At 48.1% G+C, this 24,714-nt stretch overlaps 1 protein-coding gene across 2 annotated transcripts; it reads left to right on the top strand.

Moving 5' to 3' along the window:
• Positions 1-306: 306 nt before the first annotated feature.
• Positions 307-24,001, top strand: SMO (smoothened, frizzled class receptor). 2 transcript variants are annotated; one of them, XM_079785920.1, is made up of 12 exons: positions 307-1,149; positions 13,830-14,035; positions 15,835-16,044; positions 16,271-16,443; positions 16,790-17,009; positions 17,106-17,229; positions 18,721-18,813; positions 19,291-19,399; positions 20,397-20,582; positions 20,993-21,141; positions 21,676-21,810; positions 22,054-24,001. In XM_079785920.1, the coding sequence occupies exons 1-12, from the start codon at positions 813-815 to the stop codon at positions 22,485-22,487; spliced, it is 2,376 nt and encodes a 791-aa protein (XP_079642046.1). In that variant the 5' UTR covers positions 307-812; the 3' UTR covers positions 22,488-24,001. The 2 variants fall into 2 exon arrangements, with proteins under 2 accessions (XP_079642046.1, XP_079642047.1); XM_079785921.1 differs by lacking the exon at positions 307-1,149 and adding an exon at positions 1,444-2,062.
• The last annotated feature ends 713 nt before the right edge of the window (positions 24,002-24,714 follow it).

Genomic DNA, 24,714 nt, shown 5'->3' with positions numbered 1-24,714 from the left:
CTCCGTAAACCAGATGAGTCCATGCCCTGCAGAAGACCTAGTCGAACGATCCTCGGGTTAATCCAGGTGCCCGCTGAGTTTCGGTGCAGCTCCGGACACGATTTCCACCTATCTCCAGCTCCGGGCGGCGAGCTGGGCCAGAGCCCCCAGCCCGGGCCCAGCTGCGCGCCTGGGTCCCTGAAGCGGGTGCTCCTCCTCTCTCTTCTCCCCTCCTCTTCCCTCTCTCTGCCAGTCCCTCCCCCAGCCGTGGCGGAGGGGGGGCCGGGCTTGGCTCGAGGAGGCCCGTGCATTCCAGAAAGCCTAGCGAGCTAGAGCAGCAACAAAGGAGCCGGGTAGTCGGCGGGGAGGAGTCGGGGGGCTGCGGCGCGCTTCGGCAAAGGTGGCTGCTGGGCCCCCGGCTGGTGCGGGGGCGGCGCCGGGGACCTGGTCCCTCACCCCCGGCCCGCGCCTGGCCTCCATCGCGGGGCCCGGAGGTGGTTTTTAATGGTGGGAGAGGGGATGGGGCTGGAGATTGGGGGCCCGGGGGGCTCCCGGGGCTGAAGACAACTTGGATTGCCAGGGAGAGGGCGAGGGAGCGGTCCATCCCCGCCCGGGCCTCCGCCGCCCAACATGGGCCCCGGGTTCCAAAGTTTGCGAAGTTGGGCGCCGAGGGCCCGCGGCGCGCGGAGCATCCGGGGGAGCCCGGCACCGGACTCGCGGGGCGCACAGGTCGCCTGAGTCGCCCCCGCAGCCCCAAGGGTTGCGCGCGTGCCCTGGGGGCTCCGGGGAGCGGGCGGGGGCGCGGGGCTCCTGCTGAGTTGGCGGGTTTGGTCATGGCCGCTGCTCGCCTAGCACGGGGGTCGGAGTTCTGGCTTTTGGGGCCGCTGCTGCTGCTGCTGCTGCTGCCGGGGGGCCCGGGCCGGGGAATGGCCTTAAGCGGGAACGCGACCGGGCCTGGGCCTCGGAGCGCGGGCGGGAGTGCCAGGAGGAGCGCGGCAGCGACTGGCGCTCCGCCGCTGCTGAGCCACTGCGGTCGGGCTGCCCCCTGCGAGCCGCTGCGCTACAACGTGTGCCTGGGCTCGGCGCTGCCCTACGAGGCCACCTCCACGCTGCTGGCCGGGGACTCGGAATCCCAGGAGGAAGCGCACGGCAAGCTCGTGCTGTGGTCCGGTAAGCGCGCGGGAGCCGAGTCCGGGGAGTGCGGCGCTGGGATGCCGGGACTCGGGGAAAGAAAAGGCTCAGGCCTGAGCTTTGGAAAGGGCGGGACCTGCACCCGAGGGAGTTGGGGGAACAGAGTCTGAAACTTTGGGGCAGACCGAATGCAGGATGGGACCCTCGGTGATGAGGAAGGAGCCGGTCACAAAGCGCCTGAGCAGGGTGGGTGAGCAAAGGATGCCTGGGAACTAGGGGTCGGTCAGGAAGGGGCTCTGAGCCACAGGAAAGGACTTTTAAAAAAAAAAAAAGAGGAGATGCTCCACCGAAGTGCCACTCTGGAAGCTGGGTCGTCAGTGATTCAGGATGTTTAGACCTTGGAGAAGAGACCGGGAAATCGAGTTGGAAAGGAAAAAGGGAGGATGTGGGTAGACGATTTAGGCATGGGGGTGCGGAGGGAGAATTGAGTGAAATTTGTGAAGGCTAAGAAACCCCGATGATGAGTAATTAAAAGGCAACCAGAAAGTTCCAGAAATAATGTTTTGGGAGACAGGAAGTCCAGAGAACCCTGATCTTGCTTTGCTTTCACAGGAGATTGCACAGTTTCCTCACCTGAAAACTGGGGACTCTGATTTTTGCTTGAAATTGTGAAGGAATGAGGCTATTCGAAAGATTATTTGTGTGTTCTTTGGAAGTCTGGTTCCTCAGGCTGGTCAGGGCTGCGGAAGGACATTGAAGCCTGGGATGTTGAGAGCCCGTGGAAACTTCCAGAGTGATCTAAAGTCCCAGAGCCCTCACCTCAGGGTGGGATTAAGGTCGGCCTGAAAATCTGCAGACTGAACCCACACAGGTCCTTCCTTAGCAGCGTGGAGTGAATTACGTCCCCACCTGTCACTCTTCTGAGCCCGGGGCTTGAAGAGTGCTCAGGAAGGTAACTGGCCTTGTCATCCCTTGTTTCTAGCCAGTGTGATTCAAAACTGACCTTGCAAAAGAAAAGAAAATCAAAAGCCAGGAGCATACCTGGCTGCCTCCCTTTGATAGACCTCGATGCCCCACATCTCCCATCTCCATTCTGCCCTGGGTGCTGCTGGTGATGATCCCGATGAGGGAAGCGTATCTGGGTTGCCTGTCATTGTCCACTTGGCCATAGAGTTCTCAGAGTTTTTGCGGGATGTTGGACAAAGCCATATGGATATATTCCTGGCTTGGTGCCGATGCCAGGTGAGGAACCTGGAGGGTGGTGCCCATGTGGAGCTTCATTGTTTGTGGGTATCAGATCAGCATATTGGCAAAAACCATGTGTAATCAGTAGCTTTGAAAAGTCCATAAATTACCATAATATAAGATCTGTGTAATTCTGCATATACACTACGCCCTCTTTATGGTAATATGTTTGTATAAATGTGTCACAAATAGTAATGTACAGAATGTAAAAGGGGGCGTAGGTAGAAATCATCATTTTAGTCTTTAAATTATATAAATGTAAAGCAGAAGACTGAAGGGATTAAAAAAAGAACATAAAAGGTATAAACACTATTTCTTTAAGCACTACCTGAAATAAGGCTGGAGTTTAGGAGCCAGCTGTATGGACAATCCAAATACATCTCTTAGCACTAGAATCTTGCTCACACTGTGAGAGGATATTCTGTTTCTCTCTTCTCACGTATTTTGCAAGGGCCGATGGCTGAATTCTCCTACGTTCGACACATGTGTGATGCTGCCCTTCTGTCATTACCTTCAAACCAAGGAGGAAGGGTATGAGCCTCTTTCCAGCCCCTACTCCTGAGAGCAGCTGCTGAGTACGCAGAAGTGGTTTTGGCAGGAAAGTTTAGCAGTTAGAAACATCTGCTGGGTATGCAGGTTCAAACCTCACTAGCTGTGCCTCTGGTGGGGTAGGTTCCTGCAGAGGTGCCAGCACTGAGCCCGGATCCTTAGTTCACTCTGAGCTCTTCTCTGTTGCCACCCGGCATCCCTCAGCTCAGTCCCATTCCTATGTGTTTTGGTTGTTCTCTTTCTGCTTTGGGTCCTTCTGTGGGATGTTCTATGAAGTAGAGCCAGAAGCAGGTGTTGGTATGAGCTGAGTCAGTGGGAGGTGAGGGGTAGAGGGTAGGGAGGGAGGGGGGGCAGGGTAGAGTGAACCTGAACCAAGAGAGAATCAGAGACAGGCCATCAGCTAGAAATTACAGCTATCCTGACTTAGTGGTCTGGATTTGGCATTAGACATGGTCAGTGTCACCTAGCTCTTGTGGGTATTTTTGTGGGTAAAGAATGGAGATGATCTAGATTGTCTTTCTCTATAAACTTTTGGAAGCAGAGACTTGTTCTTCACTTTTTCTCTGAAAGCCCGAGTTCTGAGTACACACACCCACCCAGTCATTTATTCGTTTAGATACTGGGTGCTTGCTACATCCTGGATCAGGTCCCGGGGAATATAAAAATGAAGAATGCAGGCATGAATCCTGCTATCAAGGGGAAGACAGACAATTAAACAGGCTTTTGCAATATTTGTGATAAAGTGGGTGCTGAAGGAACACAAAGGACTTTGCAGAGCAAAAGAAGACCTACCCCCTCTCCCCCAGAAGAACTAACATTTACCCCATGACCTGAGAAATAAGTAGGAATTACCTGGGCCAAGGATGGGTTGGATAGGAAGGGATAGGAAGAGGAAATAACAGGCACAAAGGTGAAGAGGTGAGAGGGATTGGTACTTTTGAGAAAGTGTAAGAATTTCAGTAGAGCTGGATCAAAGCACGTGAGAGATAGAATTATAAGAGATAAGACCTAGAAAATTAGAAAATAAAGGGATTCATCCCCCATATTAAATTTGTATGTTGTCCTAAAGATACTAAGGAGTAATTGGAGGCTTTTAAGCAAGGGAGAGATGTAATCATATTTGCATATTAGAAAGACCTTGAGTACTGTGTGAAGAAGAAGCCATGGTTGCAGGAAAAACCTACAGGCTGGTTGCTTGTTTAGAGGATGGTTGAAGGAGTCCAGGTGCGAGATGATGGTGGTCAGGACTGTAACAGGCTGTTGGAAGTAGACAGATCCCAGAGTTTTAGAGCTAGAACCAGTGGGTCTTGCCGATGAGTTGGATGGAGGGCTTGAATGGAAAGTGGTACCTTCCCTTTCACTAAGCCAGAGAATGCTAGAGGAGGAGTAGGTTCAGAAGAAAGCCTGGGCTCAGGTTTGGCCATGTGACCTAGAGACACTTATTGGACATCTATGCGGACAGACCAGCAGATCTGGACTAGTAGTTGCTAAGGAGAGGTGGCCCCATGTGCTTCTTTAGCCCAGACCACTGAGCCTTTGGAAGTATGCCACTGAGTGAGGAAGTTCATTGGCTCAAGTTGGATCAATTTCTAGATTTGAATAGAACTCAGGTCTCTCCTATGTCTTTCAACTCTCTGGACTTGGGATTTTTTAAAAATATATTTTATTGATTTTTTACAGAGAGGAAGGAAGAGGTGCAGAGAGTTAGAAACATAGATGAGAGAAACATCAATCAGCTGCCTCCTGCACACCCCCTACTGGGGATGTGCCCGCAACCAAGGTACATGCCCCTGACCAGAATCGAACCTGGGACCCTTCAGTCCGCAGGCCGACGCTCCATCCACTGAACCAAACCGGTTAGGGCATGGACTTGGGATTTTTTAGGTACTCAGAATCTTCCCCATTATAGCTTGAAACGCCTCCTCTCAGGCATTCTAGGTTGACCAGACAAACATAATATCCAGGTCATGGTCCATCTTCGGCCAAATCTGGTTTGGTAAATGGGGCAAGAAAGCAGAGAGGCCAGAGACTGGCGAGGGAAACAGGTCCCTGAGAACCAGCACGTAGCCTCTTTGACCACTGCTCTGCTCTGTGTGTTCACAGGGGTATGTGGCCCTGTCATCCCGCCAGGGCAGCCAGTAGAAAAGAGCCAGATGAGAGATGAGAGGAGGGATGTTGTTGGTGATGGTGAGTTATTTGCAGGGTCAGATCAGGAAGAATCTTCTTAGAGCTGTTCCCAAACCTGGCTGGCTCATGATCAGAATTAGTTTTTAAAATATATATTTTGGGAAAGTATAAAAATTCGGAATAATTTCCACGGGCTCATATTTTCAATTTTGGTTCAGATTTTTTAACTTTTTAATTGTGAAATGTAGCATATATACAGAAAGTGCATTAAACACAGAGATACTAAATAACAGATAATTCTAAAGTGCCATTTGAAACAAGAACTAGGCCATGGTGGGGGGGTGGCAGGGGCGGGCGGGGGAGGTCACTGGGGGAAAAAAGGGAACATATGTAATTTGCACAATAAAGAATTATATTTAAAAAATAGTAAATAAAAAAGAAACAAAAACAAAATGTGAAAAAAAACAAAATGTGCAGTTAAATTTCAACTTCAGATAAACAGTAAATACATTTTTATACATGTATGGCCCATGTAATATGTGGGATATACTTATACTAAAAATTTATTAATTGCCTAGAGCTGGGGGGAGGGGGATGAAAGTGACTGCTAATTAGTATAGTTTCTTTTTGGTGTGATGAATATTTTCTAAAGTTGATTGTGGTGATAGTTGCCCAATTCTCTGACTATACTAAAAACCATTGAATTGTATACTTTAAATGGGTGAATTTAATAAATCTATTATATTTTTAAAATTTTTTAAAAAGAACTAGACCATGGTGGGGCTCCCAGAAGCTCCCCCTTTGTCTTTTCCAATCATATCCCCCTCTCTCCTCTTTTTAAAAAATAGGTTTTTATTGATTTTTAGAGAGAGAGGAAGGGAGAGAGTGAAACATCTATGTGTAAGCCAAACATGGATTGTACGCCTCCTGCACGCCCCCTATCGGGGATCGAGCCCAAATCCCAGGCATGCACCCTGAGGGGGAATAAAGCCAACAACCCTTCGGTGCACTGGACGACGCCCAACCAACTGAGCCACACTGAGCCACACTACTGGCCAGGGTGTCCCTTCCTCCTCTTTTAGAAGTAACCACTATCCTGATGTTTTTATAATCTATTCCTTTTTCCTCTATAGTTTTGCCATCTAGCTTTAGAATCCCTAAATAGTATATTTCAATTTTTCATGTTTTTGAATTTTATAAAATGTAATCATGCTGTGTATATTATATGTCTTGTTTCTTTTGTTCTACATTATTTTGTAAGATTCATGCTATCACAGCTCATTTGTTTCATTGCTGATCAGTCTGCCATTGTAGAATGTACCCCAGTTTATTTAGCCATTTTGTTGTTGTTAAACATCTCAGTTGTCCTCAGTTTGGGGCCACTGGGAATACCATTGCTGTGGATGTTCTTTTATGTATGTCCTGGTGCACTTGGGTCAGGATTCTCCAGGAACATACTTAGAGATAATAGGGAATGTATACTTTTAGCTTTACTAGATAATGCCAAACAGTTTTTCAAAGTGGTTGTACAAACTTACACTCCCAGTAGCTCTGTAGAATAGTCACCATTGCTCCACATGATTCCTGGCCCTTGGTATTGTCCACCTTTAAAATTTTGCCAAACTAGTGGATATGTTGTGGTATGTGTTTGTGGTTTTAATTTGCATTTTCCTGATAACTAGTGAGGTTAAGCATCATTTGAAATGTTTACTGGCCATTGGAGTTTTTCTTTTGTGATGTGTCTGTCCAAATCTTTGGCCCATTTTTCTATTGGCCTAGCTGTCATTTTTATAAGATTTGTAGATCTTCATGGATGAATCCTTTATTGGTTGTATGTATTTAAAATAGTTCCTTTTCTGTGGCTTGCCTTTTCATTCTGTGTCTTTCATTGAACAGAAGTTCTAAACTTTAAGATAGTCATTTATCAAACTTTTTATGCATAGTGTTTATTGTGTAATTTATTTATTTATCTATTTATCTGTTTATTTATTTATTTATTTATTTATTTATTTATTTATTTATTTTTAGTTAATCCTCACTCAAGGATATTTTTCCATTGATTTTAGAGAGAGTGGAAGGGAGAGGGAGAGAAACATCGATTGGTTGCCTCCCGCATGTGCCTCAACCAGGGCCGGGGCTTGAGCCTGCAACCAAGGTGTGTGTGCCTATGATTGGAATTGAACCTGGCACCCCTCAGTCCGAAGGCGAATGCTCTATCCACTGAGTCGGCTAGGACTATTGTATCTTATTTTAAAATGTCCTTTCACACCACAAAGTAATGAATTTATTTTCTTATGTTATTTTCTCAAAACTTCATAGATTTTCATTCCATTTTAGGCATATAAATCGCTTGGAGTTGATTTTTTTTAGAACTTCAATTTTATACACATTCTCAATATAATTTGTTAAATACAATATCTCAGCTCTATCATAAATCAAGTGTTGAAATATATATTTATTTCTGGAATACCTATTCTATTCCTTAGATCTATTTGTCTATCCCTTGCCGATACCACACCATCTTAATTATCATAGCATGGTTCTTCAATTCTTTGAGTTATGAACTTATTTGACAATCTGATAAAACCTATGGGCCCCTTTTCAGTATAATATTTTTAAATTTTAAAGTAAAACACATAGAATTGAAAAGAGTGTTTAGGATTATAAAGGAAATGAATTCTATTGAAATATAGTTATCAAATATTTAAAAAGTTTGTGATCTAATGTATATGTGCTTCTTTAGTAATACATTATAAGATCTAGTATGGGTTTAATAACCATTATAATATCAAGGTGATGATGAGCAGTGACAATATTTTGAGATATCTGCAACAAAAATACAATATCTGATTTCCATTTGTGACAAAGCCATGGGTATTGCTAACAGTACTGTGGTATGTTGTTTTCATTTATAATGGAAGGAAATGCTAAATTTCAGTTCGATGTAATTTTTCGCCATCCAAGTTCATGGATCTCTAAAGTCTCTCTAAGAATCCTTTGTGAACTCGAGGCTAGGAACCTCTACTTTATAGTACAGCAGTAAATAATAGAGAGTCTGGACTATTATTGATCCTTTGAACTTTAATATAAAAATATTTGTTGGTGGATTTGAAAAAAAAGACATCTTTACATTATTGAGTATTGTAATAATTTCATTATACTATATTTCTATTTAGATCTTTTATTTTCTCAATATTTTTACAGTTTTTCTGCAGGAAGTTCTTAAATATCATTTGTTAGATTTATTCCTAGATACTTGATAATTTTTTACACTACTATAAATGATTCCTTTGACATTTTGTTAAAATGTTAATAAAAATACAATTGATTTTGAATCTAGTAAACTAGCTAAATCTACTTTACGCACATAGTTATCTCATTTGTGAATAATGAGTTTCTTTCTCTCTTTTAAAAAAAATCCTCACCAGAGGATATTTTTTCAATTGATTTCTAGAGCAAGTGGAAGGGAGGGAGGAGAGAGAAATGGAAGGGAGGGAGGAGGGGGGGGGGAGAGAAACATCGATGTGAGACACATTGATTGGTTGCCTCCTGCATGCACCCCCACAGGAGCAGGGAACCTACAACTGAGGAATCAAACCCTCAGCCCTTCCGTCCATGGGCCCAAGCTCTAACCACTAAACAAGCTGGCCAGGGCTGTTTCTTCCTTTTATAAGCCATATATTTTTTAATGTTTATTGCCTTGTTGCACTGCTTAACACCTCCAATACATTGTTAAATAGAATTGGTAATAGTAGCAGCATCCTTTATCCTTGACTTTTTTTGTGTTCTAAACAGAAAGCTTTTCTACCTTTCACTCTTAAATGTGGTGTTTGGTGTAGTTTTCTTGTTACATTTTACCAGGTTAAGGAAGTTGTCTTCTATTCCTAATCTGCCAGTTATCTTTTTATGATAGACTAGAGGCCCAGTGCATGAAAATTCATGCACTGGAGGGGGGGGGGGGCTCCCTCAGCCCGGCCTGCCCCCTCTCACAGTCCGGGAGTACTCAGGGATGGGAAGTGACCCGGCAATCAGGGGAAGGAGATGCCCCATCACACCTCTGCTGATGCCATTGCCTGCAGCGCAAGTCTCGGCTGGCCCTGGTTACCTGAGCCTCTGGTGGCCCTGGGCGGTTGGGCAGCCGCCATCCAAGGCTTGCCTGCACCTCGGTCCGGCCCTGGGCGGCTGGAGGGCTGAGAGGACTGGGGGACTCCGGAGGCAGGCGCCCCGGCGGGGCTGAGGGGACTGGGCGCCACCATCTTGTGGCTGTGGATGCCCCAGTCTTTGAGGGTGGAACAGTCAATTAGCATATTCCCTCCTTATTGGCTGTGGGTGCCACCATCTTTGAGGGCAGGGTGGTCAATTAACATATTCCCTCCTTATTGGCTGTGGGCGCCGCCATCTTTGAGGGCGGGACAGTCAATTAGCATATTCCCTCCTTATTGGCTGTGGGCACCGCCATATTTGCAATGGCGTGAGGGTAAATTAGCATATTCCCTCTTTATTAGATAGGATGGATATTGATTTTATCAACTACTTCTGCATCTATTGAGATGATTTTTTTTTCTTCTTTAATCTATGAATATAGATTCATTGATTACATTTTCTAATGTTAACCCAACCTTAGAACAATGGTTTTCAACTTGACTACTCATCAGAATCACACAAACAAAAAACCTTTTTCAAAGTTTAAATTGTGGCAGTGTTATTTTTAATTTCTATGAATGTAGAAAAATGTGTCCCTGTTTTTTCATTTTGTTTCATATTTTGTTAAAATAAAAAATCATACAGATAAAGTTGATGTCCCCTTGCTTCCTGTTATCAGTCTCATTCCCTGCTCTTCTTTGGGAAGCTTCCCTCATCTCAGTAATTTGCATATTTATTTTTTTAAAAACTTAATTACTTTAAAAAATATGTAGTATATGCACATAGTCCAAAATTCAAAAGCAACAAAAGTTAAATCTCTCCACTTGTGTTCTCAGCTACCCATTTTCCCTTCTCAGAGGCAACCATCAACACTGGCTTTTGTGTGTCCTTCTAGACGTTGCCAGCATATGTACAAATGTAGGTGTACCCTTTGTTTATTTCTTCCCACAAACGGTAGTAGCATGCTCTTCGGGCTGTTCTCCACTGGACTACATCCACTTAATAAGATCTATTGGAGATAGTTCCATTTCAATGCAAATACAGCAGTTCAACCCTGATTAATGTCCTATTATATTGATGTATGATATTTTTTTAGCTGCTCCTAATGATGGATATACATTCAGGTTGTTTCTACTCTTTTGCTATTATAAGCAATGCTGCAATGAATACTCTTATAAATTATCTTTGTGAACATGTATAGTGGAATTGCTAGTATAACATTTTGATAGATAATGCCAGATAGTCTCTACAAGTATTTAGTATTCCTACTAAAAATATACAAAAGTGCCACTTTCTCCCACACTCTTGCCACTATAGCATTTTCAAATATTTTTGTCTTTCTCACTCTAAAGTTAAAAAAATTATATATCATTACAGCTTTATTTCACATTTAGAGCATCTCTTTATGTATTTAAAGGCCATTTGTATTTTCTCTGATCTGTTCTGTTTGCCTTTTGCCCCTTTCCTAGAGGCTTATGAATTTCTTATTGATTTGGAAGAGCTTTGTGCATATAGGAAAATTAGCTCTTTACCTGTAGTATGTATGAAATATTTTCTCAGGATGTTGCCTTTTTTAGGATTTTGTTTAAATCTTTTGTTTCATAGCTTCTTGGTTTTGTGTCATACATCAAAAAATCTTCTCCACTCCAAGGTTTCAAAAACCATTTCTCACCTTTTCTTTTATTACTTTAATTTTTTAAAATAATGTAATTATTAGCCCTGGCCAAGTAGCTCAGTTGATTAGAGCGTTGTCCTAATACATCAAAATTGTGGATTCCATTCTCGGTCAGGGCATACCGGTATATACAAGAATCAACCAATGAATGCATAAATAAGTGGAACAACAAATTAATGTTTCTTTCTCTCCTTTCCTCTCTTTCAAAATCAATAAGTAAAAATTAAATATATATTTTAAATAATATAATTATTTTGATTCATCAGGTACTTATTTTTTAAAAATTTTTTTATTGATTTCAAAGAGGAAGGAAGAGGGATAGAAACATTAATAATGAGAAAGAATCATTGATTGGCTGCCTCCTGCACGCCCCCCACTGGGGGTGGATCCCATAACCCAGTCATGTGCCCTGACCAGGAACTAAACCATGACCTCCTGGTTCATAGGTTGAAGCTCAACCACTTAGCCACGCGACCGGGCAGGAACTTATTTTTATGTAAGACACAAGGTAAGGGTCCAACTTATTTTTTCCCTAGGTGGCTCTTCCATTGTCATTTAAGGTTTATGTAATAATCTATCTTTTCCTTGGAAGTTTATTTTTAAAGAATAAAACAATGTTTAAAATGAGAAAAACTGAGAACAGCAAATTACATATTTTTGAAAGTTGATAATTACCACAAATTCCTGAAAAAAAAAAACACCCAATATTTTATTAATTACCTGATGCTTCTCTAGAATACATTTTACTCTAGTGAGCCCCCCGCCCCCCATTTTAATAAACATCCAGTAAAATTCACTTTTTCTTTGTTGTGCAGTTCTGTGAGTTTAGACAAGCACACAGAGTTGTATAACCAGCCACTACATTCAAGACCGAGAGCAATCCCATTACCCCTAATAGTCCTTCATGCTGCCCCTTCTGTAGGCAAACCCTCGTCCTACCTAACCCCTGGCACTCACTGCTGTGTGCTCCACCCATACCCATTCAGTCAATTTCTGGGGTTCTCCATCCAGAGTGATAAGAGTTCCCCAAATGATTCTAATTTGAGTCAGGCCTGGGTACCATTGCCCGAGATCATTGGCTTTTTTTCTTTTTAATTGATTTGAGAGAGAGAGAAACAACACACACACACACACACACACACACACACACACACACACACACATTGTTCTACTTATTTATGCATTCACTGGTTGACTCTCGTGTGTGCCCTGATCAGGGATCAAACCCGCAACCTTAGTGTACCTGGATGATGTTCTAACCAACTGAGCTACCTGGCCAGGGTAAAACCATTGCTTCTTAAGTGAGAGGAACTTGCTCTGTGCCTGAGATAGGCTGTGTCACAGTGAGAGCAGTTGAGTTGTCAAAGGCCCCAGATAGGTAATAATAATAGCTGACATTTTCTGAGTGCTTATTATATAACAGGTACCATGCTAAGCAGTTAACTTGCTATCTCATTCTTCACAACAGTTCCACACGGTAAATGGATTGTTCCCATTTCACAGATCAGGAAACTGAGGCTTGAGATAAAGTAATTTGCCCAAGATCACACAGCAAGGAAATGGTAGAGTCAAGATGTGGGCCCAGACAGGCTAGTTGCAGTGTCCATGCTCCTTACCTCTCTACTATATTGCCTCCCCCCCAAAAAAGAGCAGTTACCTACCTACCCTCATGTCCCCCCAGCCCAGCAGTGTGGCCAGCACCCATGTTGGCTCTCATGTCCTCAAAAGCTTCTCCTAATTCAACTTCTTATTTGGGAAATAGGTGTTCCTGAAGCAAGGATGATTCAGGAGGGGCGAAGTAGGCAGAATGCTGAGTGAGCCCAGCCACTGGGGCAGCTGTTTCTGTCTTGCTGGCACCTCCTTACCTCTCTCTGCACTGGACACAGCCTCCTCTGTTTCTCTCCACCTGATTTCCTGTTTCCTCTTCCGGCCTTGGAGTACCTGGCTCCCCTGACTACCTCTTCTTAGCTCCTACCTGTTCTCTATCTCACCTCAGCTTGGTAAGAAGACCCGGGGTCCTGGGATCTTGGCAAGGGAAACCGTTTCCGGTTCTGGAGCATGGGCCTGAGGGGGGAGTGCGGGGAGGGGTGGCATCCCACCACTCTCCTTCCCACTGGAAGAGGCCCTGAAGCGGGGTTTTTTAAATGCCCCTGGAAAGGTAAAATGTAAATCAACTCAGGGTTCTCAGCCAGAGGTGTTATACTCCCTAGCAGGGCATTTGGAAATGGAGGCTGTTTTGTAAAACTTTAATTGAATTATAATGTACATATAGAGAAGTGCACAGACCATAAACTTACTATCCACAAGGTGAATATACCCGGGAATCCAGTACCAGATCAAGAAGTAGAGCATGAGTAGCCTCCCAGAAAGGTCCTTTTCAGGTTCTCTTCTAGTCACCACCCCTGGAATGGGGCCTGGTAGGGAGCAGTTTTTGGTTGTCACAATGACTCAGGAGTTCTATTGGCATTTAATTTAATTTATTTTATTTTTTGTTAATCCTCACCTGAGGATATTTTTTCTATTGCATTTTAGAGAGAGTGGAAGTGGGGCGGGGGGTCGGAGAAAGAGAACATCGATTGGTTGCCTCCCGCACGGGCTCCAGGGCCAGGGATGGAGCCTGCAAATGAGACACATGCCCTTGACCCGGAATTGGGCCCTCAACCCTTCAGTCGGTGGGCTGATGCTCTAATGGTTAGAGCTAACCACAGAGCCAAACCGGCCAGGGCCTATTGGCATTTAGTGGGCAGGGTCCTGCGATGCTACATGTCCTGCAGTGCATGGACAGTCCTGCAGCACAGAATCGTCCTGCCCAAATGCCCTGTTGAGGAACACCTTGCCCCACAGCTCTGAGCAATAATGGCCTCTGTTGAGGCAAAGAGAGGTGCCTTAGGCCTGGGGAACAGGGGGTGCTGCCGTGTTTGTGGGTATGAATGAAGAGGGGTCTTCATTGCAATGTGTCCACACTGTCTTCACCCTGCAGGCCTCCGGAACGCCCCCCGTTGCTGGGCAGTGATCCAGCCCCTGCTGTGTGCTGTGTACATGCCCAAGTGTGAGAACGACCGGGTGGAGCTGCCCAGCCGCACCCTCTGCCAAGCCACTCGAGGCCCCTGTGCCATCGTGGAGAGAGAGCGCGGCTGGCCTGACTTCCTGCGCTGCACCCCTGACCACTTCCCTGAGGGCTGCCCGGTGAGTGCTCTGTGGGGTGAGGTCCATGCTCTCAGGCTGGTCAGCACCAGGCACAGGGCAGAGCCTGGCAGGAGGGGAAACAGGGGAGCCCAGAGCCTTCTCCCTGGGTAACCCCAAGCCTGCAGCCTTGGTGTCAATAGGCCAAAACCCCAAACTGAAGTTTGTTGGCTGGGCCCATCTACCAGGGATTATCCTTTATTTACTTATTAATTAATTATTATTTTATAATTATTTATAACAATTATTTTATAATAATAGTATAAAAATCATTATTTATAATAATAATTAATTATTATTTTATCCTCACCCAAGGAGTGAGGATATTTTTACAGTGATTTTTAGAGAGAGTGGAAGGGGGGAGGTGGGGAAGGAAGAGAGAGGGAGAAACAGAAACATCTATGTGAGAGAGATATATTGATTGGTTGTCTCCCACACTTGCCCTGACGAGGGGCAGGGGCTGGATTGGACCTGCAATCCAGGTATTGGACCTACAATCCAGGTATGTGCTCTTGACCGGGAATCAAACCCGTGACCCTCCAGTGTTCAGGCCAATGCTCTAACCATTGAGCAATGCAGCCAAAGCAATTCCCCCTTTTGAATAAAAGGTAACTGTTCAACAAATATTTTTTGAGCACCAGTTCTGTCACGTGTTAGGGGTTACAGGAGTCACATGGAATCAAGGCACATGTAAAACAGCCAGAATCCCCAAGACGGGATGTGCTCCAGTTCTGGGTGGTGAAGGAGAGCTCATAAGTGATGATGATGATAAATAATAATAATAATAATAATCCTATATAATAAAAGCCTAATACACTAAGTCCGACCATTCGTTTGACCGTTCGACCAGTCACCATGACACACACTGACCACCAGGGGGCAGACACTCTGACCGGTAGGTTAACTTGCTGCTGGGGTCTGGCCCATCAGGACTGGGCGTGATGGGCTGGACACGCCCTGGGGCCCTCCCACAGTCCCTCCAGTTGTGCACCAGTGGGGTCCCTCGGCCTGGCCTGTGCCCTCTCACAATCTGGGACCCCTTGGGGGATGTCAGAGAGCTGGTTTCAGCCCTATCCCCACAGGCCAGGCTGAGGGACCCCACCGGTGCACAAATCCATGCACCGGGCCTCTAGTGATAACAATGATGGTAATAACACTACTTGTTATTATTTCCTACCTGCCAAATAGTATTATAGCATTTTACATTTATTTATTCATTTACCCCTTAAGCCCCACCACGAAGCAGGTGTGTGTGTTACATGCTGCTGAGTCAGCTCTTACTTATGGTGACCCTAGGAATGAGTGATGTCCCAGTGTCCTTTTCTCCACTCCTGTAGACTCATGCCTATGGCTTCTTTTTTGGAGTCAGTCTACCTCATTCTTGGTCTTCCCTTTCCCTCTGCCTTCTACTTTCCCCAGCATTAATGTCTTTTCCAAAGACCCCTGCCTTCTGATGATGTGCCTGAAGTACGACAGTTTCAGTTTTGTCATTTTTGACTCCAGTGGTGTTTCAGCCTTAATTCGCTCTAGGACCCACTTATTCATCTTAATGGTCCGGGGGGGCGGGGGCACAGAGCTCCCCCAGAACACCATATTCCAAATGAGTACATTTTTTTTCTGCTATTTTATAGCTAGGGAAACTGAGGTAATAGAAAAGTCAAATCATTTGCCATGGGTTTTCTCCAGCGTCTGTGCCCTCAGCCACTCTGCCATGCTACCCCTGTGCCCCTGATGAAACCAAAGGTTGCCACTGAGCCTCCTGCTCCCTTTTGCACTGTCTTCTCTCCCTTCCCTTGTTCCAGAATGAGGTGCAGAACATCAAGTTCAACAGTTCGGGTCAGTGTGAAGCTCCTTTGGTTCGGACCGACAACCCCAAGAGCTGGTACGAGGACGTGGAGGGCTGCGGGATCCAGTGCCAGAACCCGCTCTTTACGGAGGCGGAGCACCAGGACATGCACAGCTACATCGCGGCCTTCGGTGCCGTCACGGGCCTCTGCACGTTCTTCACCCTGGTCAGCCGAGGACAGGCCTGCACGTGGAGGGGTCGGGAAGCGGGTGTCCTGAGCTCTCAGCTCGTAAAGTGGGAAGGGAGTGTGATTGTCGGTGAGAGAGGCTGGGCTCTGGGGTAAAGAGGGAGGTGGGGAGAGGACGACTTGGCGGGCGTCCCCAGGGAAGGGTCATAAGAAGGGTCATAAGGGTGTCTGCAGCAGCAGAGTAACCCCAACCCCTCTCTTCTAGGCCACTTTCGTGGCTGACTGGCGGAATTCGAATCGCTACCCTGCAGTTATTCTCTTCTACGTCAATGCGTGTTTCTTTGTGGGCAGCATTGGCTGGCTGGCCCAGTTCATGGACGGTGCCCGCCGGGAGATTGTCTGCCGGGCAGATGGCACCATGAGGCTTGGGGAGCCCACGTAGGTGACTTGGGGACCCGGAGGTGAGGGGAGGAAGGCTGAAATGTGTGTTTACCACAAAAGGGACAGGTTGGGATTGAAGCTGAGATTTCGGGATAAGATTCAGCTCTGCCTTGTTGCATCCAAGGTCTCCAGCATTAGCACCTCGGCTTCAGTATTAGGACCTTGATTGTTTGCATCTGTTCAAAGGGGCATCTTGTGTATCCTCTTCAAATCTGACTGGGTCCTGTGTCCAAGCCCGGACTCCTAGGGAACCTCCAGACCTTAGAGCCAAGGGTCTGGAGACAGGGTGAAGAGAGGGAGTGCAGAATGACATCCCCAAGTGACACCCCACATGTGTGCGTAGCTCCAACGAGACCCTGTCCTGCGTCATCATCTTTGTCATTGTGTACTACGCCCTGATGGCTGGCGTCGTCTGGTTTGTGGTCCTTACCTATGCCTGGCACACCTCCTTCAAAGCCCTGGGCACCACCTACCAGCCTCTCTCTGGCAAGACCTCCTACTTCCACCTGATCACGTGGTCACTCCCTTTTGTCCTCACTGTGGCTATCCTCGCTGTGGCCCAGGTACAGAACCTGGTAGGGGGCTGGGGTCCTGAGTGGGGTGGGCTTGGCTGAGGGGCCAGTGACCGAATTTGCCTCTCCCACCCCTTCCTGCTGTAGGTGGATGGGGACTCCGTGAGCGGCATCTGTTTTGTGGGCTACAAGAACTACCGATACCGTGCTGGCTTCGTGCTGGCCCCAATTGGCCTAGTGCTCATTGTGGGAGGTTACTTCCTCATCCGTGGTGAGTGAGGACCCGACCAGGACTACGGCAACTAGCACGCTGAGCACCAGCTTTGTGGAAGTAGGAGCTAGACGCAGCCAGCTCTGCTGCCTTCGCAGTGGGACCTCAGCCAGGTCGCACTGGGTACTGGCGCTAAGTGGAAGGTGCCCCCTCTAGGCAGACACTTGGTGTGGGACACCTTCGTGTTGGCCAGAAAAATGCACCCCTTTCTCACAGCCTGTTGAGAGGAGCCTGGGCTGGATCCAACCTCTCCTCAGCTCTTGGCCAGGTGCACTTACGTGGCGGGTAACCTACTGTGCCCACATGAGCCAATTTGGGGCCTTCAGTCTAGAGAGCTCACTCTAAAGTTATATATACTCGCAATGTTTTGGAGTCGGTTTCTCATCTCTCTCCTGCCCACAACACACACTCGCACAGTTTTCACAACATGCACAGATTCTCTGTTCCCTAATTTCCCTGTCTCCATCTGCCACCTCCACAACAAGCCTTCCTATCTCCTTAGCTCGTTTTTGTTGCATGTTTTTTTTGTTGTTGTTTCTTTTGGTAAGTTTCCATTTCCTCCCTCTGCAGAAGGTCAGCCTTCTGTGCAGCCCACCTCTTTCCCTCTTTTTGGCTGTGTCTGGGCCTCGGATTTATGTTTTGTGTCTATGCTGTCCTGTTTGGTAGCCACCTGCCACATGTGTTGAAACTAGTCCAAATTGAGATGTGTCATCTGTGTAAAATACACACTGCATTTCAAAGACATAGCACACTCATTAATAAGCTGTAATATGAATTACATGTTGAAATGATAATATAATGAACAGTGGTATACTTTTTATAAAATATATTGAAATCATTTTCACCTGCGTCCTTTTACTCTTTTACTGTGGCTTCTGGAAAATTTGAGATTATGTATGCAGCTCATATTATATTTCTGTTGGACAGCACTGTTCTCAAGTCTTTTTTTATGCCTTTTCCAGCAGAACAGCTTTTTTTTTTTTAAATGTATTTTTTATTGATTTCAGAGAGGAAGGGGGAGGGAGAGAGAGAAACATCAAAGATGAGAGAGAATCGATGGTCGGCTGCCTCCTGCATGCCCCCTCCTGGGGGTTGAGCCCACAACCCGGGCATGTGCCCTTGACCAGAATTGAACCCAGGACCCTTCAGTCCGCAGGCCGACGCTCTATCCACTGAGCCAAACCAGCTGGGGCTCCAGCAGAACAGCTTTGACCTGACTGCCTTCCTTAGGGGTGGGCAGGCCAGACACAAGGTGATTTCTTTCTCTTCTCTACTGTCCGTTGGTGCTCTGTCCCAGACTTTCACATACAAAACACGTCTGCCACCAGCTGTGCTCCATTTCTCCGGTGTCTCCAGTTCCCAAGCTTGGCACCAGCACGGAAGTAATTAGACCCAGACTCCAGCGCCATGAGAGCCTCCCCTGCCACACCCCCCTCTCTCCCAGGAGAGTGGCCTTGTCCCACTAATATATGAGGTGTCCCTTCTGTTCAGGAGTTATGACTCTGTTCTCCATCAAGAGCAACCACCCTGGGCTACTGAGCGAGAAGGCTGCCAGCAAGATCAATGAGACCATGCTGCGCCTAGGTGAGTGGGCCCCTGGGCCCTTGGCCCGAGGTACTATCCAGCCCAACACTGCACCCTCCTGGGCTGTGGGACCTACAGAATAGGGTCTTGGAGGATGTAGTAAGTCAGTGGCACAAGTGAGCAGCCCTGGGCAAGACAAGGCTGGTGTGTTGGTGTGTGTGTGTGTGTGTGTGTGTGTGTGTGTGTGTGTGTGTCGGTAGCAGCTCAAAAGAAGGGGACCTTCTTAGGTAGAAGAATTCAAGTTCATGCCAAGTCTGCTTCCTCATGTCCACTTCCCTCCCACTGGGCCTCCCACAGTTGCCTCAAGTGCCCCCTTCATGCCTTATTTTGGAGACTTCTGTTCTTGAACTGAGCCTAGCATGAATGCACCCCAGACTCAGCTGTCTTTCAGGCCCCAGTGGGTCGAACACCCTCCTCCCCACCGCTGCTCCCACACCTGGGATTGGTAATACTCTGCCCACCCCTGGCCCTCCACAGGCATTTTTGGCTTCCTGGCCTTTGGCTTTGTGCTCATCACCTTCAGCTGCCACTTCTACGATTTCTTCAACCAGGCTGAGTGGGAGCGCAGCTTCCGGGACTACGTGCTGTGAGTGCAGGACTGGGGCTTGGGGACTTGGAGGCAGCTGGAGTGGGGACTGCAGGGGCAGCCTTCCTGTGCCGTCCAGCAGGGGTCTGCCCGTCTTGTTCTGGGCACCCAAGATGTCAGTTGCTCTGTAACTTGCCAACATAGCAAACAGCCCTCAAGTTCCTGCTCAACTCTGCGTCCCCATGGCGGTCTGGCTGGTGCATTTGTAACTGTTAAGAAGCCATCTCGTGTTTTGGCTTCTCTGACCGACTCTGTTGTCCACAGAAGTTGCTGTCTCCAATTCTCATGTACTCTTTCACACGACTTATTGGAGAGCCCTGCACAGAAGTAGTTATCTTTATGATAAGTTAACAGCCTGTTAATGCCTGCTAATTAGTCTATGCTTTTTGTGTCACAATGAGGACGAACCTGAGAGATTAAGGCATCTCAGCTGTTGAAAGAAATGCAGCAACTACTGACACGAGGAACAGCAGTTAAAATGCCCATTAAAATGAATGCCATGCCCTGACCGGTTTGGCTCAGTGGATGGAGCGTCAGCCTGCAGACTGAAGGGTTCCAGGTTCGATTCCGGTCAGGGGCATGTGCCTTGGTTGCAGGCACATCCCTAGTGGGAGGTGTGCAGGAGAGGAGGCAGCTGATCAATATTTCTCTCTCATTGAAGTTTCTAACTATGTCTCTCCCTTCCTCTCTGTGGAGGATCAATAAAATATATATTTTTTAAAATGAATGCCAGCCCACATGGACTGCTTCAGACTCCATCAAGGCTCCAGCTTGCAGTTTGGGAAGCTCTAAACTACACCCATGCCTGGGTCTCTACCCCAGAGATTTGATTTAATTGTCTGGGGTGTGGCCCAGACATCAGTAGTTATTAAAAGCTCCCGGGTGACTCTAATGAGCACCCAGGGTTGTGAATCAGTGCTGTGGGGCTTAGTGATTGTCTGGGTACGCACCCAGGAGACCCAGAAAAATCTCACCTGTCTACCACCCCTCACCACAGGTGCCAGGCCAATGTAACCATCGGGCTGCCCACCAAGAAGCCCATCCCTGACTGTGAAATCAAGAATCGCCCTAGCCTCTTGGTGGAGAAAATCAACCTGTTTGCCATGTTTGGAACCGGCATTGCCATGAGCACGTGGGTCTGGACCAAGGCCACGCTGCTCATCTGGAGACGCACCTGGTGCAGGTGGGGTCAGCAGCCAGCCCCACCTTAGTCTCTCATCCTAGGTTTCCCGTGTCTCCCAGTATAGCCGTGGGCAGGTGTGATTTCTAAGGGTCTGTGGGAGCGCCTAAAGCTGACTTTTCTGTGGCTCGCCACTGCCCCCTGGTGACACCTCCTGTCCTCGGGAGCACCAGCTAGGTGTGAGCCCACTGCCAGCATCTTTTAAAAGTGCAGTGATTTGAGAACTGGGCACACATGAGCCCTGCATTCTAGGCCTCCTTCTCTGCAGAGTAGGCCTCTACTCCTCAGAGTCCCTAAGGAACCTGAGCCCCTCTGGAGGCTCCTGCCCTAGAGGGGATGGATTGGCTGTCTTTCTCAAGATTTGATGGGAAGTGGCTGCTCCACATTCCCTCCCCGACCCCTGCTGCTCTCAGGTTGACGGGACAGAGTGATGATGAGCCCAAACGCATCAAGAAGAGCAAGATGATCGCCAAGGCCTTCTCCAAGCGGCGCGAGCTGCTGCAGAACCCAGGCCAGGAGCTCTCCTTCAGCATGCACACCGTCTCCCACGATGGGCCTGTGGGTGAGCTTTGGCCCCTTTCCTCCCCTGGAGCCACTTAACACCTGCAGCACCTGGGCCCCATTCCCTGCCAGGCTGGTGTGGACATGTGGACTGTTTGGAAGGCTCTGAGGAATACAGTGCTCCCTCCTCTCCGCAGAGTCCTTGTTTCCAGCACCCTGCCCATCCCCAGCAACTCTGCCTCTCTGTTTCTGTCCTGGGTTCAGTAGTTTGTTTTGGTTCCCAGAGGACTCATCTCCCTTCCCCTTCTCCTGTCTTCTCCAGCTGTTCTCCCTGGGCTAGAGTAAGTCAGGCTTTCAGGAACTGGATTTCTGGCCTTTAGTGAGGCCCCACGTTTGCTCTGGGTGCCCAAGATGCCAACTGCTCTGTAACTTGGGAATGGGTGGGGATCACTGTGATTACCAGGGTGGGTTTTCTGTGCGAGGTGGAGTGGGAGCCATCGCTGCGGGGAGGTGAATGGTGCTGAATAAGGGAGAAGTGGTGGACTGCAAGGGACAGGCAATCATGATTCCTTACCCTTTCCTTCCATCCCCACAGCGGGTTTGGCCTTTGACCTCAATGAGCCCTCCGCTGATGTGTCCTCTGCCTGGGCCCAGCATGTCACCAAGATGGTGGCTCGGAGAGGAGCCATACTGCCCCAGGATGTGTCTGTCACCCCTGTGGCAACTCCAGGTATAGGACTCAGGTCTCGGTAGGAAGGCGGGGGACGTAGAGGCTGGGGGTTACTGGGGCTGTAGTATCAGGGGCTGCCAGAAGGGGAAGGGGAAGGAAGGCTGTGGAAGAACGGAAGTGTGGGGCTGAGGCCCTAGAGGTCTAGAGTTGTGGATCCCAGACCTCAAAGTGGGGATCCGAGGAGAGAAGGGTGATGTGGACAGAGTCAGGGTCCCAGGCTCATGTTCTCTCTCCCATCATCAGTGCCCCCAGAGGAAAAAGCCAATCTGTGGCTGGTTGAGGCAGAAATCTCCCCAGAGCTGGAGAAGCGCTTGGGCCGGAAGAAGAAGCGGAGGAAGAGGAAGAAGGAGGTGTGTCCGCTGGTGCCACCCCCTGAGCTTCGCCACCCCACCCCTGCGTCTGCCTCCAGTGCTGTTCCTCGACTGCCCCAGCTGCCCCGGCAGAAATGCCTGGTGGCCGCCGGCGCCTGGGGAGCTGGAGAATCCTGCCGACAGAGAGCCTGGACCCTGGTCTCCAACCCCTTCTGCCCAGAGCCCAGTCCTCTGCAGGATCCGTTTCTGCCCGGCCCCTCAGCCCCCACGGCCTGGGCGCAGGGCCGCCGGCAGGGACTAGGGCCCATTCACTCCCGTACCAACCTGATGGAGGCAGAGCTCATGGATGCAGACTCAGACTTCTAAGCCAGGGGAGCAGGACCTGGGACAGTGAATAGGAACAGATAGTGTTCTGAGGCTCTTCTTCCTCCCTGAGGTGCTTCCCCAGGATCTCGTCTTCCGGAGAACCCGAGGGCCCAGTGCCCTCCCAGGAAGGTTCTATGTCTGGCTTACGACAGAACTGCGGGAAAGAGCCTTGAAAAATCCATGGGTGGGCCTCACCCAGAGAACAGCCCTGAGCGTCAGGGCCCTCGTTTCTGCCCCACCAGGTGGAGTCTGGCTGGCAGCCCCAGTCTGCAACAAGGTTACGGGGTGTGCAGAGTTTCTGGTGAGGTAGCAATGGCGAGGGTAGGAGTGGCAGTACCCGGAATGGGCTGTGGTGGCCAGGGAGACAGCCAAACCTTTGTCTGGCAGATGAGGGCTGGCTGCCCTTTCCTGTAATAATGGGTACCAGGAAAGGGCACCCACAGACCAAAATTGTTTATTGTATCATTAGCCCTTTGTCTAAGTGGGAACAGGGCTCCCTCTCCCTCTTCCAGGTGGTTGTGGGGCTAGGAGTACCTCCTCCTACAGGGGCTATAACCTCTCTTTACAGATGTCCAGCTGGCCCCACCCCAGGCCAGTAACCCCACCCCCACGTTCTCCTGCACCCTACTTCCCTTTCCCATTTCAGTTCAACCAGGCCAACCTCTTCCTGTTCCCTGTTTGTTGATTAGGACCCAGAACTGCAGCCCCACCCCGCAACCCCCACGCATGTTGCTGGACTCCATCTCCAAGAAAGGGATTGGTTCAGCTATAGAAGCAGTGAGTGGTGGGGAGTCAGTGGGTCTCCGAGACACAGTGTCTCTTCCTGTATCCATCCAGTGAGGGATGGATCCTCTGACTTGAGGGGCTACCTGGGAAGCTGCTGGAGCTTCAGGCAGGCAGGAAAGCTTCCTTCAACTTCCACAACTGGTGGGTGAAGAGATTTCCGGCCTCTTATGGGCCTCCTCCATGTCTCCAAGGCCCCAGTTTCAAGAACCAGGCAGCAGGAAGTTTTAGGAGCTGGCTGGGTTCCAGATCGGGGATAAGGATGGGGAGAAGAAAGATAAACAGTAAATAAAAGTTTTTTGTATAAACTCTTGGTGTGCTTCTTTCCCATAGGCCCCAGTCTCCACCGAACTGTTTACCTGGTCCTGATCTCATGTGTGTTCCACTCCTTCCTCAGGCTATTCCGAAAGGCCAAGCACTTGGCGCTAATGAGGTCATGACTGACAGATGTATTGGCAGTCCTTCCTGACTTGTCGGTTCTATGTGGCCACAAACTCTTCTGTGGCCACAGCGGCCTCACTGAATACTGATCTCATACTGGTCTTACTTGGTTAAGAACACATCTTGCCCCTGAAATGACAATTGGACTCCTAATGTAGATGAGCATGGCTCCTTGTGGCAATCTGGGCCCCACCTCTGGGGGCCTCTTGCTTTCAAGAGATGTCAGGGGGACCAAGAGGAAGCTGTGCATCAGTCAAAGGAATTCAGATTTCCTTGAGGAATGCCCGTTAGCCCCACTTCCTCCCAAAAAAAGTGCCAGTAGAAGACTGGGAACTATTTGCGTTGCAAGGACTCAAGATCATATGGAAAGGAGATCTGTGGAAGAAAGGGGGGGGGTGGCACCCACACACTGGGAAGGTGTGGAATATTGACCAGACTCCTTTGGAGACTAAGCTCATGTGATGGGGAATAAGCATTTTGCCCAGAGGAAGGGGGACTAACCATGGATCTGATTGTATCCTAAGTATTTTACATGTATTTTATTAAAACAATAATAACTAACTCTTTCTTATTGAAGGCTTGCTAGGCTATCTCCCAAGTACTTCACATGCATTGACTGGAATCTCACAACAGACCTTTGGAGCACGGTTAACACCCCCAAGGTTCTGAGACGCAGAGTTCCAATAGTCTGCCCAAGGCCACACAGTAAATAGTAAAGCGTGGATTCCGTTCCAACTCTGGCTCCACCGTTGGCTCTTGGGCACTGTGTGCTGCCTCTTGTTTAATTCAGAGGGATCAGAGGAGCTAGTTTTTTTCTAGAAAGAAGCTCAGTGAGTCAAAATGACCTGCCCACAACCTCACAGCTACTAAGTGACAGACACTGGGCCCAGGCTCTTCCTGATGGACTCCAAACTCTTCCCTCTCAGTTATGACCGTTGGTTTGTCCTTCTATCCAGGTTTCCTACGTTGGGTTTCCTCTGGCTGCACTGTATTGCTTGTTTAC

The sequence above is a fragment of the Cnephaeus nilssonii genome, assembly GCF_951640355.1.
Source record: "Cnephaeus nilssonii genome assembly, chromosome: 12".
In the NCBI taxonomy this organism is placed as follows: domain Eukaryota; kingdom Metazoa; phylum Chordata; class Mammalia; order Chiroptera; family Vespertilionidae; genus Cnephaeus; species Cnephaeus nilssonii.
Note: the sequence above shows the minus strand (reverse complement) of the source record. Positions and strands in the feature narration are given on the sequence as shown.

Coding starts and splice junctions, on each gene's coding strand:
- SMO (XM_079785920.1), top strand. CDS start 813: ATGGCCGCTGCTCGCCTAGCACGGGGGTCGGAGTTCTGGCTTTTGGGG. Junction 17,010..17,105: donor CTATCCTCGCTGTGGCCCAG/GTACAGAACCTG, acceptor TTCCTGCTGTAG/GTGGATGGGGACTCCGTGAG. Junction 17,230..18,720: donor AGGTTACTTCCTCATCCGTG/GTGAGTGAGGAC, acceptor CCTTCTGTTCAG/GAGTTATGACTCTGTTCTCC.